Source organism: Sebastes fasciatus, chromosome 6 (genome assembly GCF_043250625.1).
Source record: "Sebastes fasciatus isolate fSebFas1 chromosome 6, fSebFas1.pri, whole genome shotgun sequence".
Taxonomy (NCBI): Eukaryota; Metazoa; Chordata; class Actinopteri; order Perciformes; family Sebastidae; genus Sebastes; species Sebastes fasciatus.
The window spans coordinates 1,346,942-1,369,138 of NC_133800.1; the positions used below are offsets into that span (position 1 = coordinate 1,346,942).

The window sequence follows — 22,197 nt, forward strand, 5'->3', positions numbered from 1 at the left end:
TAATGGTGTTAGTGGTGTTGGTAGGTGATGTTGGTGGTGTGTGTGTGGTGTTGGTGGTGTTGGTGGTGTTAGTTGTGTTGGTGGTGTTGGTGGTGTGTGTGGTGTTAGTGGTGTTAGTGGTGTTGGTGGTGTTGGTGGTGTTAGTTGTGTTGGTGGTGTTGGTGGTTTTGGTGGTGTTGGTGGTGGTGGTTGGTGGTGTTGGTGGTTTTGGTGGTGTTGGTGGTGTTGGTGGTGTTAGTGGTGTTGGTGGTGTTGTTTGGTGGTGTTGGTGGTTTTGGTGGTGTTGGTGGTGTTGGTTGGTGATGTTGGTGGTGTGTTTGGTGTTGGTAGTGTGTGTGGTGTTGGTGGAGTTAGTGGTGTTGGTGATGTTGGTGGTGTTAGTTGTGTTGGTGGTATTGGTGGTGTTGGTGGTGGTGGTGGTGTGAGTGGTGTTGGTGGTGTTGGTGGTGGTGTTGGTGGTTTTGGTGGTGTTGGTGGTGTGTGTGGTGTTAGTGGTGTTGGTGGTGTTGGTGGTGTTGGTGAAGTTGGTGGTGTTGGTGGTGGTGTTAGTGGTCTTAGTGGTGTTGGTGGTGTTGGTGATGTTGGTGGTGTTGGTGGTTTTGGTGGTGTTGGTGGTGTTAGTGGTGTTAGTTGTGTTGGTGGTGTTGGTGGTGTTAGTTGTTATGGTGGTGTTGGTGTTGTTAGTGGTGTTGGTGATGTTGGTGGTGTTGGTGGTGTTGGTGGTGTGTTTGGTGTTGGTGGTGTGTGTGGTGTTGGTGGTGTGTGTGGTGTTTGTGGTGTTGGTGGTGTTAGTGGTGTTGGTGGTGTTGGTGGTTTTGGTGGTGTTGGTGGTGTTAGTGTCATGATAGCACTGCCTGTAGGCTAGTGTTTCCTTTTGTTTCCTCTGTTTCCCTGCCCTTTTGTATCTTGTGTGTTTTTCCCTGGTTTGTCTAGTTTGTCAGTGTGTCGGGAGGTGTGGCCTTCCTCCTCCCCCTCCTCCTGGGCAGGCACGGCAGGAGCAGCTGCAATCTATCATCCCAATCACCAGCAGTATATCTACCCTGGTCTTCCTGCAACTCATCGCCAGATCGTCCGTTACTCACAGTGGTACATTACGTATTCAGGCTCCTTTGTATTTTTGGCTTTTCGACTTGCTCATGCTCGTGGTTTTTGACTATTGGATTCACCCTGTTTTGTCCTCTGTTCAGGTCTGTGAACCTGTCAGCTGTTGCTGCTTCCTGGAACCAACCTGCCTGCTCACTCCTGCACGCTGCTCCTCCTCGACCTGGATCCTTACCTTTAGGAACTCCAGCCCTGTTCACAGTTCCATTTATAATTATATTTATTTGTAATAAATTAGATTTGTTACAAATTCAAGAGACTTGTGTTTTTGTGCCTGCTATTGAGTCCACGCCTTCTTTGGTAAACAAGATCATAACAGTTAGTTGTGTTGGTGGTGTTGATGGTGTGTGGTGTTGGTGGTGTTGGTGGTGTTGGTGGTGTTAGTTGTGTTGATGGTGTTAGTTGTGTTGGTGTTGTTAGTGATATTGGTGGTGTTGGTGTTGGTGGTATTAGTGGTGTTGGTGGTGTTGGTGGTGTTGGTGGTGTCTACTGTCCTACTGGGACTACCTGCTCCCTCTCCTGCTCCTGCTCCTCCTGCTCCATGCTCTGCTCGATCTCACACAGCAGGCTGGACGGGTGGGGGGTGAGGCTGTGGAGGCTGTGCTCCTCCGTCAGCTCCTCCAGCCGGGCACTCAGCTGCCGGTGGGACCCCTGAACCTCCTGCAGCTCCAGCTGGCTCTGCCGTAACTGGACACAACACAGCAGTGACTTTACAGTGCAGAGTAAGAACCTGATGGTCAGCTATGATGATAATGCTGGTGTGTCTACACAACAACAGCTGACAGCAGAAGGTCATTTCCTCAGAGGTCAGATGTATTCACTGTACCTGTAGGTCCTTCTGGTGTGACTGCCTCTCCAACATCAGAGTCCTCTCTCGGAGGTCGTCCACCGTATTCTGCAGCAGCTCGTTCTCCTCCAGCATGGCGTGAACCCGTCGCTCCAGCTCCATCTTCCTCTCCGACAGCATCTTAATCTAACGGGTCAAACGGCACCAATTAGTTCCTGCGCCGAGGGGAAGAGGCCCTGATTGGATAAACTGAGGATGTGGATATTGGATAGTGAACCGATGGGCAGCTATGGACCTGATTAAATGCCAGATTCTGACTGTGATTCGAGCTGGGCTCTACACTAGATTAAACAGTACTCCCACTGGCCTAAAGAATGTGTGTTGCCTAGCACGGCGTACGCGTCCGTTTCCACCCTCGTCTTCAGGAATGTCTTGGTGATATGTTAGCGTCTGCTATCAGCTTACTCCTGAGCTATTGTGCATGTGTAACGGCCTTCTACTGAAGCTTCCTCATGAGTGTAGCTGCCTGAGCAGCTTCCCCCATTAAACAAGCAGCAGCTCTTGTTCATTTTCATCCCTCCTGCTTTGACCTACATCTGTAACCTACTTCACAGTGCAGGAGCTCACATGTTGTTTTCATCACCATAGGAGCATCCACACTGCCAGCTCCTGGGTATATTTAGGCTGCTATGGTCTCTCTCTTCACACAAATAGGGCAGAAAGCCATTAGTCATCAGCACATGTCATATAAAGGCAAAGCGTTGGAAAAGTGGGAGCACCCAGACAGTCATTGCAGTATCTCAGCTAAATATAGAGCGGCTTCTCTCAGTTATAGCGCAGCCTCTGCAGTCTGGGTGTTTTCTGCCTCTGAAGAGAAGCTACGGGGAAATCTGATCTGTTGTTAGGCCCTGACTGTATCTTAGTTCATGATTTATCTGGCTGATATCACACATCACACAGCTGACATCATGACACATCATGCTCCGATAACCAGCCATGTTTTTCATGCTCCGTCTCATGAAACAGGGATTGCCAAAAGGAGGTGGAAATGTCAAACAGAGCTGGGTTTCTTTCATATTACATGACATTAAATGTAAAGTGCTAAAGTATTAAAGGTGCTAAATTCCAAATTCAGAGCATATCTATGGGATTGCCTCCAAACAGCTCTCAACATGGCGACGACTGAGCCGGCAGCTAGCAGCTAACGGTGCTAACAGAGCTAACAGTGTTAACCTCGTGGGGAACCGGAGGGTGGGCGCTACACTTCTGTGACGACGCCGTCAGTCGGGACAATATATCTTTACAAGTTATATTAATGCTGATATCATAGACTCAGGTAGACATTACTCCTCTATATCTTTACATGTTATATTAATGCTGATATCATAGACTCAGGTAGACATTACTCCTCTATATCTTTATAGAGACAATAGTTGATGATATATTAATGCTCTGAATATTGAATTTAGCACCTGTAAAGTTATATGAGGTCAAAAGAGACTGTATTTCATCCAGCATGACATTACTTAATGAATGAATTAATAATCTACCCTATACTGTGGCTTATCATCAACTCATTTAATTGGTCAGAGGTTTAATTGGAAATTTAAAAGAACATAATGTTGCAATCCTTGTTTTATTTATTTATTTATTTTTCTAAGACGTTTCATGCAGCATGCAGTCTGACCGACAGACAGCGTTCGGTAACCACTCACTTCTAGCCCTTGCTGCTCCAACCAAGGGGGGAAGGAGGGATGGGTGAGGAGAGAGAGATAAAGATTACAGAAAGAGAGGAAAAGTAGCGTAATCCCACAACTGTTCTGACAGATTAAACACTTTTACCACAAACTCCACCTCTAAAGCCAGGTTCTGTCACTTTTTCTGAACAGTAGCACACAGCTGGTATCTGCTCGTTAATGGGACACTCAATTGTCCTTCATATCTCTTCTGAGTCAGCTGTTTTAAAGACACCATAATGAGGCGACCAGACACAGAGATGGTGTGGTTCCATGTGTTTACATCTAGTTTAGCATTGAAATGACTCTCTGTAACCTGCTACAACACAATACAACAGCAACACACGTAGAACAGAGACATACAATCAGATGACTGCCTCAGTAAAGTCAGTTACACACTAATATCTGTCTAAAGTTAGCTAACATTAGCCACCATTAGCTAGTGGTCATACCAGACCAACATGTAAGACTGTAGCTGCAAAACTACTGAGCGTGTTGAATTGAGCAGGGCTGCATGTTGCTGCTAATGAATTCAACTGTTTATCTGTATGAAGGAAAATGTGTTCATTAAGGCTGGGATGGTTCACCTATCTCCCGATTTGATATGTATTGTGATTTTTAAGTATTGTGATTCGATATTGCAATTTTTTGTGATTCCTGTTAACTTTGTTAACATTAAACCATCAGAACAAGATGAATCTTCCACTTCTAGGAACTTTTACTTTGGACAATCTCTGAATTAATCTAGTTCAAATGTTTGATTTTCAGCATGTATGTAGTCAGAGATGTCCTGAAGTCAAATATATCAGTCATTGTCAGGAATTATTGTAACCCCAAAATCAAAGAATAAAGACATTTCCCTCACAGATTAGTGATATTTTCTTTTTAATTTATAAGGGACATGTAATGTTTTATACTTCTGGTGAATATAATCCATCAATCTTATTTCCATAAATGTATTTTGTATATACAGTTCCCTTAGTTAACACCTTATTTTGAAAAGCGGACATAGTCCCATGTGTCTACTTCCCACGTGTCTACTTCCTCTAACTTCTCCAAGGTGGTCTCTAGCTCTCCCGTCAGCTCCGTTCTCTTTATCCATCCATGGTCAGCTCCATCGGGGCCGTTTCAATGCAGAGAACAGAAATGTCAGTATCTGGGTGTTCTACAGTTGTAGCGTCGGCCCATTTGACCACGGAGACGAGAGCGACGGCCGGCTCCACCGCACGTTATGGCGATACGATAATGTTTCCTGTCCGTGACAGAGTTAGCATGCAGCTTTAGTCGTGATGTCTAGCTCTGCTTTTCCTGCAATGTGTGAAACCCAAAGTGTTTCCATCCTTTACTGGATGTGTAGTGTATCCGGAACGGATATGACGTCAAGATACACAGACTACCACAATAAAAGCAGAAACTTCCTTCTACCTCCACATAGACTCTGATGAAGCAAATATATCCATTCTGGTATTAAAACATCTATTTAGAAATCGTAAAAAAAAATATCGTGATACATAGGTGAATCGATTTTTTTCCCAGCCCTAGTGTTAATACTTCTTTCAAAAGTGACATAGTCTGGCTCTAATGTCCCCTGGTGTCACCTTAGACACTCCGGCTCCCCACTGAGCACCAATAACTGCAAACAGGCAGCATGTTTCTGCAGATGTAAAGTACTTTGCTGTACTTTTGCCCAGTTAGGTTTGTTGTTTAGCCTTTGGTGGGTGACTGCTGAAGCTGTGTGTGAACTGATCTGGTCTCACCTCAGCCTGTAGAGTCTCTAGTCGTGTCATGTGCTGGCTGGTAGACATACTCTTCTCCCTGAAGTCGTCCCGTAATGAATGGACCTGAGTGGACAGCTGCCTCTCCACCTCTGCAGCCTGCAGGGAGACAGACAGGACGGACAGACAGACAGACAGAAAGAACAACAATAGAGACCACATTTACTCAAAATAGACACAATGCAGCTATAGTAGCTGTAGTTAGTTCAGTTATAGGGGATAACATGACGTCTGCTTCCTCAGATTTTTCTAATTTTCAGACCCAACTGACGCTGACTCAGGTGACATCACTTGAGGACATTGATCAGACTTCACACAGCTCCCTCTGGAGACACTAAAGGCTTCATACAGCATCTTTTTCACATCTGCAGTAGACCTGTAATATCAGTGTTACAGTGTTATATTAAAGGGACTCTATGTAAGAATCAGAAATGTCTTGTTAACAGCGACACCTGTGGCCGTTAAGTCAACGAAAGTCAGCGTCCTGTTGCTCGTGGTCGTGCTCGCTCTACATAGACATGAACAAGCATCGGTCAAAACAGTGAGGCGACAAACATCAGCTAAAACCACAATATCACTCTATATTTCAGCTGCTTGGCAGTAATGTTAGCTGACCAGATGAAGGTCTCTCAAAGAATCAATGCTGATACTGTGTTTCCTGCTTAAGACTCCCGTCTTCTGCAGTGTTTAGTGTGCGTGCATGCACGTGAGAGGTGGAGCGAGTGAGAACGAGTGCGCAGTGTGAGTGAAGGCAAGCAGCCAGAGAAGCATGGACTCCGGCCCTGGAGACCAAAGCTACGGTCTCCCCTGTGTCTTCTGGCCGTGGTCGGGGGGCTGGTGCAGGAAGAGTTGACACTGTTTTGCAAGACGGGCTTCACTAGATAGAACTTTGCGGTTTTGATTTATACGTGTAAGAAGTTACAAACAGTACCTTTAACTGCTCAGTTAAATGTAGTAAATGCAAGATTGTTCATCGCAGCTCTTTAATCTGTGTTCCCTCACTAAACTACTGAGGTGACTCACTGGAGTCTGATAGCTCACGTAGACATTCATAACCACACTGGTTCACTATATGTGCTCAGTGATAGTGACATAGCGTTATTCCTCCCCAGTCTGTTCCTGGAAATGGTGCATTTGATAGTTTTAGCGATGCACACGTCATGGCCATTTATAAACCCTCTGATAGTCACTGTCATCCAGCCCAAAAGCATTCAGTGCATCAGCTGAGCTCAATGGACTCACAGAACCTGGCTGAGCATCATTAGTACGGAGCTGCACTCTGGAAGCTGCCGGTGGCATTATCATCACTGCCATGGCAACCGCATCCTCCTTAAAACCACTCACTGAGGCGAATAAACATATTATAGTAAATATATCAGAAACATTAAAGAAAGGAAGCAACTGATCTACACACTGAATATAAACTCCTAAACCAATCAGTCCTCAACTCTGAACCAATCAGTCCGCAACTCTGAACCAGTAGTCCTCTACTCTGAACCAATCCGTCCTCAACTCTGAACCAGTAGTCCTTAACTCTGAACCAATCAGTCCTCAACTCTGAACCAATCAGTCCTCAACTCTGAACCAATCAGTCCGCAACTCTGAACCAGTAGTCCTCTACTCTGAACCAATCAGTCCTCAACTCTGAACCAGTAGTCCTCAACTCTGAACCAATCAGTCCTCAACTCTGAACCAGTAGTCCTCAACTCTGAACCAATCAGTCCTCAACTCTGAACCAATCAGTCCTGAACTCTGAACCAATCAGTCCTCAACTCTGAACCAGTCAGTCCTCAACTCTGAACCAGTCAGTCCTCAACTCTGAACCAATCAGTCCTCAACTCTGAACCAGTAGTCCTCAACTCTGAACCAATCAGTCCTGAACTCTGAACCAATCAGTCCTCAACTCTGAACCAGTCAGTCCTCAACTCTGAACCAGTCAGTCCTCAACTCTGAACCAATCAGTCCTCAACTCTGAACCAGTAAGTCCTCAACTCTGAACCAATCAGTCCCCAACTCTGAACCAGTAGTCCTCAACTCTGAACCAGTCAGTCCTGAACTCTGAACCAATCAGTCCTCAACTCTGAACCAGTAAGTCCTCAACTCTGAACCAGTCAGTCCTGAACTCTGAACCAATCAGTCCTGAACTCTGAACCAGTCAGTCCTCAACTCTGAACCAGTCAGTCCTCAACTCTGAACCAATCAGTCCTCTACTCTGAACCAGTCAGTCCTCAACTCTGAACCAGTCAGTCCTCAACTCTGAACCAATCAGTCCTCTACTCTGAACCAGTCAGTCCTCTACTCTGAACCAGTCAGTCCTCAACTCTTAACCAGTCAGTCCTCTACTCTGAGGGAAAACTGAGCTGACTAATAGATCAATGTGAGGTTCAGCCTCTAGGTGGCACCACACACTGCTGCCTCTCCCTTCACAGAGAGATGAGAGGAGGCTCAGCAGCTGGTCCTGGTCCTGGTTCTGGTTCTGGTTCTTGAGTCTGTCTGTTGTGTGTTCTGGGGCTCCACTCATCTCAACATGAACTAATGAACTAATAAAGCAGCTCTCTGGAAGGAACCCTTGTGAGAGAACGTGGTAAAACAATAGACTTATAGTATGCCAAAAGGTCAAAATGTTTCCAACAGTTCAATGGTTCTGATTAGTGGACGACCCGCTCTACCTCCCAAACCACAGAGAAATCCCTGTGTCACACTCAGAGATGGGAAACGTTCAAGCTTTCAGGACTTACATCAAGATTTCTTAACAATGACAATAGACTTGAGGAGCAATCTGCACAGAGGTATAACTGGTAGAAGACTCTGAGGGAGAGTTATTGTCATTGTCTTGGGATTGGCTTGTAGTTCCTGTTTTATTTTGAAAGTTCACTCTCCTCATGTGTCCTGTTTGGTTCTACTTCCTGCCTAGCTGTGTTTCATGAGTTGATTAGTGTGTCATATACAATCTGTGTGGAGTTGTCAGATGAGCCTCTCTGCTCCCAGTGTTCTTCAGCTTGTGTTGGAGTTACTTAGTGGACTCGAGCTTTCAGTCATTGTTTGGTCATTAAATCACTGAATCTGTCCTCATCTCTTCCTCTGTGTTTGGGTCTAAATCTGCTGCTGTATTCACAGAACTGTGACAGTTGTGACCTACGAAGGAAACACGGAGAAGGCTGTAATATCTTAAGGCTGTAATGAGATATCAGTATAAATCTGACCCTCCAGGAAAAGAGCAACAGCTTCATATTGTTCAGGAAATATATTTGATGAAATAGTTGAGCTATATTTTGAGAGTTAAAGGAAATATTTTTGATAGAAATTAGATAAAAGTGGTTCAACTGCTGAAAAACCAACTGCTGTGGAGTTGAGCAGCGTGTTGTCTGTCGTCCTCTGAGCCAGTTTCAGGTTCAGGTTCAGGCAGCAGACATTGATCTACTGTCTCTGTTATGGAGGCCAGATGTGTGATGGTGTCTCCTCTGTGGGAAACAAATGTTTCCTCCAGTCAGCAGCAGGTCACAGTGGTGAGGTGACCTCTGACCCACTGGCCCAGTCTGCAGACAGATTGACATCATGTGGAAAAACCACAGAGTCGACCGCAGACAGATTGCTGGTATGCAGATATTCTCTTAATCTGCACATAAACTCCTCAGATCCCAGATCAGGCTTTATCAGCATGACAGAATCCAGGGCAGCAAAGTAGAGCTCAGCAGAGAGACACGTTTCTCTACTGACGTCTCTGTTAGTAGATGCTGTACATTCACTCTGATATTCAGAGACTACATGACATCTCTGTGAGTAGATGATGCTGTGCATCCACTCTGATATTCAGAGATTACATGACGTCTCTGTGAGTAGATGAAGCTTTACGTCCACTCTGATATTCAGAGACTATATGTCGCTCTGTGAGTAGCTGATGCTGTACATCCACTCTGATACTCTGATATTCAGAGACTACATGACGTCTCTGTGAGTAGATGATGCTGTACATACACTCTGCAGACGACGTGTACAACAGCAGATATTCAGTGACTACATGATCCAGCAGGTATGACTGCAGGAGCATCACAGGTCTCTGGTGGCACAACCTCACATCAGACCGTCCTGTAGAGCACATCCCCATGGTAAGAACACATGGAGGTTCAATTTGCATATCACTCCGGTTGTCATAGCAACCAGGGAGCAGTGGGATTGGTGGAGCAGCGCCCGGTGGTCTCAGTGCTTCTGGTATTTTCCTGAGTCACTTTCACAGAGCGCTGCCTCGTCTAGACTCGGGGAGGATGGGCGACACCGAACGGTTGCATAACAGACACGGAGAGTGACGATACGAGCCAATCATAGAGCAGCGGCTACCTGGGGCTGATGGGAGGCCGCCTTTGTTATGTCCTCCTGTTACTGATGAAGCCAGACACAACAGGCCAATGTTCAAAAACATAAAAACATGACACCTTGCCGGTTGTAAATGACGAGTCAAAGAACTGGAATTACTCAAATAAACAATTGTGATGAGTCAGCAGAGGCTGCTGTCAGCGTTCTAGAGGTTGAGCATGGCCATAAAACCTGCAGACTCTGGTGTATCTGTGAGGTAATGTCATTAGAGAAAGGTCCTTCCTGCTGGTTCACTGTGATCAGATTAGACCTGAGGAGATTGACCGTTCTCACATTCAACACCAGCTCCCACCTCCTGGACCGATCTGCTCTGGCTGTGTTGAATATAATGTATAGTTATAATATTAACCCACACAGACCCAGAGAGGGAGAACCAGCAGGGGCCTCTGTGTCAGCCCGGGCTGAGGTGTAACGAGCTGCAGACTCCATGTTTAGATCTTCTTTGTCCAGATGTCTCCGTTACCTGCTGGTATTAATCAAGTAGAGTATGGACTGGGCTTGTTTTGGTTCCTGACTGGATGCATATGGCGATGCTATTAGCACGGATTATAGCCTAATCCCCTCAGCGCTCTATCTCACCCCGTGACTGACATCACTTCCTGCAGAGCGCCCTACCTTCTCAAGGTCATCCCACTGCAGCCAGTTAAAGAACTGCTTCTGAAGTCGTTCCTGTTTTTAGAAATCTAATCTTTGGCTGCAGTTTGCTTTAGAAATCACTGGCAGCTAGATACAAATAAATATAGTAATACATTAATAAATAGTTCATTTAAAAAAATCATAAATGAAATGAAAACATGTTGGTAATCTGGAAATAGGTAAATAAATGTCTATAAATCTACATTTAAACATATTTCAGAATTTCAACATTTCTATTTATATTCACTTCTCCTGATTTAGCAATTAAAATAGTTCCTCCACAGTCATGATGAACACAGAATTCTGACTTAAAGCTGGTGTCTGTGACTGTAGAGCCACCAGAGCTACCAGGTTTATAGAAACTAGCTACCAGGTCTATATAGAAACCAGCTACCAGGTCTATATAACCCATCTACCAGGTCTATAGACACCAGCTACCAGGTCTAAAGAAACCAGCAACCAGGTCTATAGAAACCAGCTACCAGGTCTATAGAACCCATCAACCAGGTCTATAGACACCAGCTACCAGGTCTATAGACACCAGCTACCAGGTCTAAAGAAACCAGCAACCAGGTCTATAGAACCCATCTACCAGGTCTATAGAACCCAGCAACCAGGTCTAAAGAAACCAGCAACCAGGTCTATAGAAACCAGCTACCAGGTCTATAGAACCCATCTACCAGGTCTATAGAAACCAGCTACCAGTTCTATAGACACCAGCTACCAGGTCTATAGAACCCATCAACCAGGTCTATAGACACCAGCTACCAGGTCTATAGAACCCATCAACCAGGTCTATAGACACCAGCTACCAGGTCTATAGACACCAGCTACCAGGTCTATAGAACCCATCAACCAGGTCTATAGACACCAGCTACCAGGTCTATAGAACCCAGCAACCAGGTCTAAAGAAACCAGCAACCAGGTCTATAGAAACCAGCTACCAGGTCTATAGAACCCATCTACCAGGTCTATAGAAACCAGCTACCAGTTCTATAGACACCAGCTACCAGGTCTATAGAACCCATCAACCAGGTCTATAGACACCAGCTACCAGGTCTATAGAAACCAGCTACCAGGTCTATAGACACCAGCTACCAGGTCTATAGAACCCATCAACCAGGTCTATAGACACCAGCTACCAGGTCTATAAAACCCATCAACCAGGTCTATAGACACCAGCTACCAGGTCTATAGACACCAGCTACCAGGTCTATAGACACCAGCTGGCAGGTCTATAGACACCAGCTACCAGGTCTATAGAACCCATCAACCAGGTCTATAGACACCAGCTACCAGGTCTATAGACACCAGCAACCAGGTCTATAGAAACCAGCTACCAGGTCTATAGACACCAGCTACCAGGTCTAAAGAAACCAGCTACCAGGTCTATAGAAACCAGCAACCAGGTCTATACAACCCAACTACCAGGTCTATAGAAACCAGCAAGCAGGTCTATAGAAACCAGCTACCAGGTCTATAGAAACCAGCTACCAGGTCTAAAGAAACCAGCAACCAGGTCTATAGAAACCAGCAACCAGGTCTATAGAAACCAGCAACCAGGTCTATAGAAACCAGCTACCAGGTTTAAAGAAGCCAGCAACCAGGTCTATAGAAACCAGCAACCAGGTCTATAGAAACCAACAACCAGGTCTATAGAAACCAGCTACCAGGTCTAAAGAAACCAGCAACCAGGTCTATAGAAACCAGCAACCAGGTCTAAAGAAACCAGCTACCAGGTCTATAGAAACCAGCAACCAGGTCTATATGGATGCTGAAGGACTGAAGCACTTCAGACCAGAATAAGACTGTTAACTGTGAGCAGTGAGCGCACTACTGCAGGCTTCTCTCCATTCACTCAGAGCTGTAAACAGTAACTAACATTACTGAGTCTCAGTAAATAAGAGAGAGAGAGAGAGAGAGAGAGAGAGAGAGGGAGAGAGAGAGAGAGAGAGAGCGTGTGACCTCATTTATTTATTACCCAGCAGGTCTCCCTCTGATTCACTGAATCATGGATCTGGATCGATGCTCTCAATTAAGTCTCATAAATTTCACTGAGTCACAGAGACCACAAGATATGCTCCCCCCAAAACACAATATACCACTTCCAGATAATATCTCTCTCTAGACCCCCACAGCCAGGCTCCGGTTAGACTCATGATGAGTACCTGCTCCATCTCAGAGCGGTCCTTGACTGTGATGATGGTGTTGGGGCAAGATGCTGATATAATCTGATCAGGATGAGAAGGAGAGCCTGCCCTGTACAGCGGCGAGCTCAGAGCCATATCCTCCCTGAACAGCGTGTGCCCGGCAACAAGAAGTGAGAGCGTCGCCATAGACACACCTTCTGAAGGGGTTAGACTAGAGAAGCACCTGTGTGTATGCACAGCTCTGGGGCATCCTGAAACGTAGCCTTGGTAGCTGACAACACTCCCTTAACGGGGAACTACGCCCATTTTAAAATCCATCCCTGTTCTTCCTATGGTCTGAGACAGTCCAAAAATATCAGTAAACATCAACAACTCTCTCCCAAATCCAAAAACTAGAGCGCTAAGACTCTCAACTGGTAATGTCAAAAGGTACAAAGTGTGGAGCTGCTCTATAGACAATGAATGGGAGAGATGTTCCTGATGGCACTGAGAGCACCCAGAGGAATAGGTTTCACTCCTGACAACACTACAATAGAGTAAAGAGAAAGGAAACAGCACAAAGTCAGTCTCTCATTCATTGTCTATAGAGCAGCTCCACACTATCACTTTATACCCTATGACATCACTTTATACCGTATGATATCACTTTATACCCTATAACATCACTTTCTCACCTATAACATCACTTTATACCCTATAACATCACTTTATACCCTATGATATCACTTTATACCCTATAACATCACTTTATACCCTATAACATCACTTTATACCCTATAACATCACTTTCTACCCTACGACGTAACTTTCTACCCTATAACATCACTTTATACCCTATAACATCACTTTCTACCCTATAACATCACTTTCTACCCTACGACCTAACTTTCTACCCTATAACATCACTTTATACCCTATAACATCACTTTCTACCCTACGACGTAACTTTATACCCTATAACATCACTTTATACCCTATAACATCACTTTATACCCTATGATATCACTTTATACCCTATAACATCACTTTATACCCTATAAGATCACTTTCTACCCTACGACGTAACTTTATACCCTATATCATCACTTTATACCCTATAACATCACTTTATACCCTATGATATCACTTTATACCCTATGATATCACTTTATACCCTATGACATCCGTTTATACCCTATGATATCACTTTATACCCTATGATATCACTTTATACCCTATGACATCCGTTTATACCCTATGATATCATTTTATACCCTATGACATCACTTTATACCCTATGACATCACTTTATACCCTATGATATCACTTAATACCCTACAACATCACTTTATACCCTACAACATCACTTTATACCCTATAACATCACTTTATACCCTACAACATCACTTTATACCCTTTGACATCACTTTATACCCTATGACATCACTTTATACCCTACGACATCACTTTATACCCTATGACATCACTTTATACCCTATGACATCACTTATACCCTATGACATCACTTTATACCCTATGATATCATTTTATACCCTATGACATCAATTAATACCCTATGATATCACTTAATACCCTATGACATCACTTTATACCGTATGATAGCACTTTATACCCTATAACATCACTTTCTAACCTATAACATCACTTTCTACCCTATGACATCACTTTATACCCTATAACATCATTTTATACCCTATGATATCACTTTATACCCTATAACATCACTTTATACCCTATAACATCACTTTCTACCCTACGACGTAACTTTATACCCTATAACATCACTTTATACCCTATAACATCACTTTATACCCTACGACGTAACTTTATACCCTATGATATCACTTTATACCCTATGACATCCGTTTATACCCTATGATATCACTTTATACCCTATGATATCACTTTATACCCTATGACATCCGTTTATACCCTATGATATCATTTTATACCCTATGACATCACTTTATACCCTATGACATCACTTTATACCCTATGATATCACTTAATACCCTACAACATCACTTTATACCCTACAACATCACTTTATACCCTATAACATCACTTTATACCCTACAACATCACTTTATACCCTTAGACATCACTTTATACCCTATGACATCACTTTATACCCTATGACATCACCTTATACCCTATGACATCACTTATACCCTATGACATCACTTTATACCCTATGATATCATTTTATACCCTATGACATCAATTAATACCCTATGATATCACTTAATACCCTATGACATCACTTTATACCGTATGATATCACTTTATACCCTATAACATCACTTTCTAACCTATAACATCACTTTCTACCCTATGACATCACTTTATACCCTATAACATCATTTTATACCCTATGATATCACTTTATACCCTATGATATCACTTTATACCCTATGACATCCGTTTATACCCTATGATATCATTTTATACCCTATGACATCACTTTATACCCTATGACATCACTTTATACCCTATGATATCACTTAATACCCTACAACATCACTTTATACCCTACAACATCACTTTATACCCTATAACATCACTTTATACCCTACAACATCACTTTATACCCTTTGACATCACTTTATACCCTATGACATCACTTTATACCCTACGACATCACTTTATACCCTATGACATCACTTATACCCTATGACATCACTTTATACCCTATGATATCATTTTATACCCTATGACATCAATTAATACCCTATGATATCACTTAATACCCTATGACATCACTTTATACCGTATGATATCACTTTATACCCTATAACATCACTTTCTAACCTATAACATCACTTTCTACCCTATGACATCACTTTATACCCTATAACATCATTTTATACCCTATGATATCACTTTATACCCTATAACATCACTTTATACCCTATAACATCACTTTCTACCCTACGACGTAACTTTATACCCTATAACATCACTTTATACCCTATAACATCACTTTCTACCCTACGACGTAACTTTATACCCTATGATATCACTTTATACCCTATGACATCCGTTTATACCCTGTGATATCACTTTATACCCTATGATATCACTTTATACCCTATGACATCCGTTTATACCCTATGATATCATTTTATACCCTATGACATCACTTTATACCCTATGACATCACTTTATACCCTATGATATCACTTAATACCCTACAACATCACTTTATACCCTACAACATCACTTTATACCCTATAACATCACTTTATACCCTACAACATCACTTTATACCCTTAGACATCACTTTATACCCTATGACATCACTTTATACCCTATGACATCACTTAATACCCTATGACATCACTTTATACCGTATGATATCACTTTATACCCTATAACATCACTTTCTAACCTATAACATCACTTTCTACCCTATGACATCACTTTATACCCTATAACATCATTTTATACCCTATGATATCACTTTATACCCTATAACATCACTTTATACCCTATAACATCACTTTATACCCTATAACATCACTTTCTACCCTACGACGTAACTTTCTACCCTATAACATCACTTTATACCCTATAACATCACTTTATACCCTATGATATCACTTTATACCCTATGACATCCGTTTATACCCTATGATATCACTTTATACCCTATAACATCACTTTATACCCTATAACATCACGTTATACCCTATAAGATCACTTTCTACCCTACGACGTAACTTTATACCCTATATCATCACTTTATACCCTATGATATCACTTTATACCCTATGATATCACTTTATACCCTATGACATCCGTTTATACCCTATGATATCATTTTATACCCTATGACATCACTTTATACCCTATGACATCACTTTATACCCTATGATATCACTTAATACCCTACAACATCACTTTATACCCTATAACATCACTTTATACCTTATGACATCACTTAATACCCTTTGACATCACTTTATACCCTATGACATCACTTTATACCTTACGACATCACTTTATACCCTATGACATCACTTTATACCCTATGACATCACTTTATACCCTATGATATCATTTTATACCCTATGACATTAATTAATACCCTATGATATCACTTAAAGGTCACCTATTATGCAAAATGCACTTTTCCATGTCTTTTAAACATCAATATCTGTCCCCAGTGTGTCTACAGGCCACCATAGTATCATAAAAGACCATCCTCTCTCTTTTTCTCCTCCTCCGTTTGTCCGGAAATGGGTGCAGAAAAAAAATTCGCTTTTTTCCTTGTATTCTGACGTCATTTGAGAATGCAAGCCACGTGAGGGTTTCCTGGTCGAACCAGAGCAGAACCTTCAGTAGCTGACCCCGCCCCACAGCGCGTCTCTGTCTCTCCTCCTCAACCTAACTTGAGCAAAGTAGCTCCTACAGTTAGTCTGCAAGAACCAGCAGAACAGGCTTCATGTACTCCCATCATCTAAATATAACATGTTCTTTCACAAAGGCTTTATGTAATTACACTGTTTAAACAGATGATATTTATATATTATATATATTTGATGTCATGCATGTAGCAGATTACAGGTAGTAAATAGTGACTTGTAAGCAACACAACACATTTCTGTTTCACAGTCAAACTTTATTTGAGTTGACAGATGACAATATTAATTATTCACAGCATTTGTAATCATCTCACCTGCAGTTATGTTAACATGGTACAGGAGAAAGTCTTCAGCTCTGGTAAACTATGGTAAGCTAAGCTCCGGTGGTCTGTAGTCATGGTAACACAGAGACAGCTACTACTGTAAATAATATACCATTACTCTGATCTTCCATACATTTATCTTTTAGCAGAAATAATGAACTGACTACTGTTTCACATCTTCTATTTTCCACCCTGATGGTCGCTGTGTTTACACACCGTGTCATAGCGGTAGCATGCTACCGGGTTAGCTCTGTATCTCCATGTAAACAGAGCCATCTGCTCTCAGCTGTCTGCTCTCCTCTGGGATGATTCTGTCGGTCATTTCTCACAGATGGATCTGTAAAGACAGACGTAAAACAGAGTGTATGTTTACGGTTTACAGAGTTGATGCATGAGGTAAACACTGAGTTAACTAACAGAGATATAAATAGCATTATTTACCTGAGAGAAACCGTCAGGAAAACCTGGAATCTGGACCGCAGATGTTGATCATGTGTCGCCGATTTCTGATCAGATTCCTCCGGTAACGTGCGCTGGGTGAAGTTTCTGGTTTATAAACTTTAAAGTGGTTTATAAACTTTATTCTAGCTGCTATCTCTCCACTCTCTCTCTCTCCAGAGCTTCTCCGGGAGGGAGGGGGAGGGTGACGCTGTTGTTGAGGACGTTTGATTGACAGAAAACGCTGACCAATCAGAGCAGAGTGGGAGGAGACAGAGGCTACAGACACAGAAATCAGCACTTTTGGAAATGGGCTGAAACAGAGGTTATAGAGACATGCTGGAATGCATGATCTGATTGTTTTTTTGAAAAAAAAACCTTCAGAGACATGGTTTGGAGGTGTCTGAGACCTATAATAACTAGTTTAAATGGAGTATAATATGTGACCTTTAATACCCTATGACATCACTTTATACTCTACGCCATCACTTTATACCCTACGACATCACTTTATAAACCACAACATCACTTTATACCCTACGACATCACTTTATACCCTACAACATCACTTTATACCTTAGGCCATCACTTTCTACCCTATGACATCACTTTCTACCCTATGACATCACTTTATACCCTATGACATCACTTTATACCCTACGACATCACTTTATACCCTATGACATCACTTTATACCCTACGACATCACTTTATACCCTATGCCATCACTTTATACCCTACGACATCACTCTATACCCTATGACATCACTTTATACCCTACGACATCACTTTATACCCTATGACATCACTTTATACCCTACGACATCACTTTATACCCTATGACATCACTTTATACCCTACGACATCACTTTATACCCTTTGCCATCACTTTATACCCTATGACTCATCTGTAGAGACAAAGAATTTTTTTTTATTCTAGTGTGGACATGAAACCACCACTGAGGGGACAGAACGCTGACAAATGACCAAGAACACCGAGGGTATGATCCAGGCTGATCCCTCACAGACTGGTTTTAAATCAACACCTCTAACACTGTCTCATTGCAGAGCTGTTGTATTGTTCCACCTGTATGGATGAAGAGTCTTTGTTTGGGTGTAGAGAGAGCAGACTGAGGTCATGGGATTAATCAGCTCCATCAATCTGCCTCGCTCACTTCCTCCTGACGTACAGTACATCACATCTATCTGTCCATCAATCAGTCTGTCCACCTGAATACCTCATATAGGACATTTCCCTACTCTGCCTGTCGTATTACAGTAACTGCACTGACATTACCTGCCAATATGCAGAGTGCTGTTGCATAAGTGTGCCGTCCAATCACTGTGAATTATTCAACATAAGAGCCGGAGGCTCCACTTTATATTGATGAGTTAGCTCGATTCAGGAGGAGTTAGGGAGAGACAGGCTGGACGGAGGTAGAGAAGCACTGAGGGATGAGGAAACGTCACTTCAGCAAGGCAGATTTGAACTGGACCGAGTGGCCCCGAGGCCCCGCCAATGAGACCACATACTGTTCACACCAACCCCTCAGGAAGAGCGCCGGTTGTTGATGGTAATTTTCGTAGTGGCCAAACGGCGGTACGGCAAATTTCCATGTCGATCACGTGATGCCATCGGGCCCAAAAATACTTTTTCCCATAGACTTCAATTGGGAAGGAGACGTCTGTAACTCAGAGGGTCATTTATTTTTTAGGTGAATCAACTCCCCAGTATGAACACTCTAATAGTCCTTATTTAAATCATTAGGTCCTAAAAGTTATAAAATGCACTAATAGCTGAATAGCAGTTATTTCCCTCCGTTCATGTGAATGACACCCAGACCAAGGCTGGAGCGAGGGCTGGGAGGAGGAGTTAGCAAGCCGTGATGACAGCGTGACAGATGTGACCCCGTGACCGCGCCATGTGACCAAGCCATGTAACCGAACCATGTAACCGAGTCATGTGACCGAGGGGACGCTACTGCGCCTGCTCTATGGGCCCAATGTATGAGGAAGATAGCCGGAAGATCCTGGTACTTTTAGACACTCTCATAGCGATGAATGGGGCCCGGCCTCCAACGCTGTATCCAGTTCTCTTTATACATCCATTGTAGGCACACACACACACACACACACACACACACACTCACCCTACTGAGTTGCTCCAGCAGTCTGTGGTTCTGTTCGGAGAGCTCGCTGATGGCCCTGGTCTTGTCCCGGTCGGCCTCCCTCAGCTGGACCTGATGGCGCTCCAGCTCGCCCTGCAGCTGCTGGACGTCCGTCTCCAGCTCGGCCACGCGGCCCTCCCATTCCCCCTCTCGACTCTCCAGACGCCGACGCAGCTCATGCTTCTCCTGCTCCAAGTGCTGCATGGAGGGGGTGGGGGTGGATGGGGGGGAGAGAGGGTCATGTGGTTAAACCTTACTGTGCTTACAGTATTTGACAGAAATCACTGAGGGTGTGACAGAGTCAGAGACACTCTGGAGCTGCAACACACTGAGAAAGAGTTCTATTATTATTATTCACAAAGTTCATCCCCTCACTAAGTTGTTACTGGACAACAATAAAGGCACAATCAAGTTTTTCTTCAAGGGCTAAAACTGCCATAGTTAACTCTGTTGACTTATCTCCATGGTGGTGCTGATGATGTGACTCCACATTTAGCATTAATGTGATGTTGAGGATGAAGACAGTTTGACTGTTGCACCGTTCACCAGAAACTGATGTTTTGTTACAAAACATAAAAAGTGCAACAGAGTCACAATAGTATAGTTATACAGCTCTGACTGGCTAAATGACAGGAGGGATATAATAGTGTGGTTGTGAACTGCTCCTGGAGAGACAGGTCAGATAACAGGATGCTCCTTTCTCTTCTCTAGATGGACAGATGTGCTGAACCACAGTCTGGACGGCGGTCGTTGTTGTTGTGGTCATCTGTGTGTTTCCATGTGTGATACGTCGCAACAAAGAGAGAATCACAACAACCCGGAGTGTTACCAGGAGCTGTAACAACATCCATGATGAGAAGAGTGTGATACTAAGAGGATGAAGGGCTGAACAGATGTACAGCAGATCCCGTATAGGCCCTGGACGGGATTAGTCTTTGTGGTTCTTCTCAGGCCACGTGGTGGCTGCTGTGAAGGATTGTGAAAACAACAAGAACAAAAGCTCAACTGTACTTCATTCACTGTAAACAGACTATGTGCTGCACTGTCTGGTCACTGTACAGACAGATAGTGTGGTTGACTTTATCTCTAGATCACAATGACCTGTAGGCTTCAGTCCTCACTGGACTGGAACCAGTTCACAGCTTATAACACATTAGATACAGTTATAACCTGCCATAAAAAGGGACCCAGCTTCAATAGGCTCCATTAGTTCTGATTCTCTTTAGTGTGTTTACACTGTGAAGGCTCAAACTTCTCTAAAGGATCAGAGCATTTAGAGGTATAAACTGGTATAATGTACCTCTAGTTTCTCGTTGAGATCTTTGTGCATCCTCTCGTATTGCTTGGTCAGGTCTTGGTTTCTCTCCAGCAGCGCTTTGCCGAGTTTAGCAGCTAAAACCAAGTCTTTCTCCTTGTGACGGAAGAGCGATAGTAAGTCTGCGTTGTGCCCCATCGCATGCGTCTCCAGGTCGGACAGCTCCTCGTCGTCGATCCGCTCCCCGGTAAGCATGGCCAGCTCCTCCTCCAAGGCCATGCCGAGGCCTCCGGAGCCGGCGTGCCGCAACGGGTGAGCCTGGAAGCCGGCGGCGGGCTCCGGGGCGGCGGAGCCGGCCCGGGGCTCCATGATGTCGCTGTCCAGCTCCAGTGGTGCTGAAACCACGGAGGGAGACGTCTGCAGCTCCAAGCAGAAGGTGGACATAGTACCGATACCAGCCGACCGATCTCACTCCGGATGAACCCACCCTGCTCTCACAGGGCTGGGCTGACCGGACCGGCTGGTAACCGAACATTCATCCATCGCCCGAGCTGGATACAGTTAGATTGTAATCCTCCCAGTCCGTCTCCCAGTTAAACCAGCAGCTCTCTCAGCTCTGATTGAGTCCCAGCACACTCCGCCTCCTCTGCAGCCCGCTGACTGGCTGCTTGTTACCGGACACACGGACGGCTTTTATCCCGGGATAAACCGCCTGGATGAGCTGTGCGCAGCGGTCGGTCGGTCAGGCTCCATGCCGCCTCGGACTCCCGGGTCCCCCATAACGATCGGCCCGTTACACCGGAGGCATCTACAGCCAAGAAGATGAGCGCGATCCCGATGCCTCCTCAACAGCTTTCCAGTCTTGAATGCGCGTTCCCGCCACGGTAGTGACGTCAGTTGCAACCTGTTACAAGCGGGCAGCTCATTGGCTGAGACTGATAGCGCCATGTATTGTTGCGTCTTCTGGAACACAGTAAACGAGCACGTGAAGACTAAAAAAAAACAACCTGTTATAATAATAATAATAATAATAATAATATCATAAAAACACACTGTTATAATAATAATAATGATAACATAAAAACAAACT

The 22,197-nt window shown here is 43.8% G+C and overlaps 1 protein-coding gene across 8 annotated transcripts in view; it reads right to left on the reverse strand.

The window, feature by feature from the left end:
- The window catches only part of bicdl1 (BICD family like cargo adaptor 1), a 36,530-nt gene extending 14,550 nt beyond the window's left edge, over positions 1-21,980 (reverse strand). For 7 of the 8 annotated variants that reach the window (XR_012594203.1, XR_012594205.1, XR_012594204.1 and 4 more), the window contains exons 1-6: positions 21,153-21,980; positions 19,835-20,050; positions 5,382-5,498; positions 3,604-3,615; positions 1,928-2,074; positions 1,609-1,788 (exon numbers count right to left, since the gene is read on the reverse strand). Coding sequence is in view for 3 of the 8 variants with exons in the window: in XM_074637064.1 (XP_074493165.1) it covers positions 1,609-1,788; positions 1,928-2,074; positions 3,604-3,615; positions 5,382-5,498; positions 19,835-20,050; positions 21,153-21,551 (1,071 nt within the window). In the remaining 5 variants the exon portion in view is untranslated. The remainder of the gene's footprint in view (positions 1-1,608; positions 1,789-1,927; positions 2,075-3,603; positions 3,616-5,381; positions 5,499-19,834; positions 20,051-21,152) is intronic. The other variant, XM_074637066.1, reaches the window with a different exon arrangement.
- Positions 21,981-22,197: the final 217 nt, after the last annotated feature.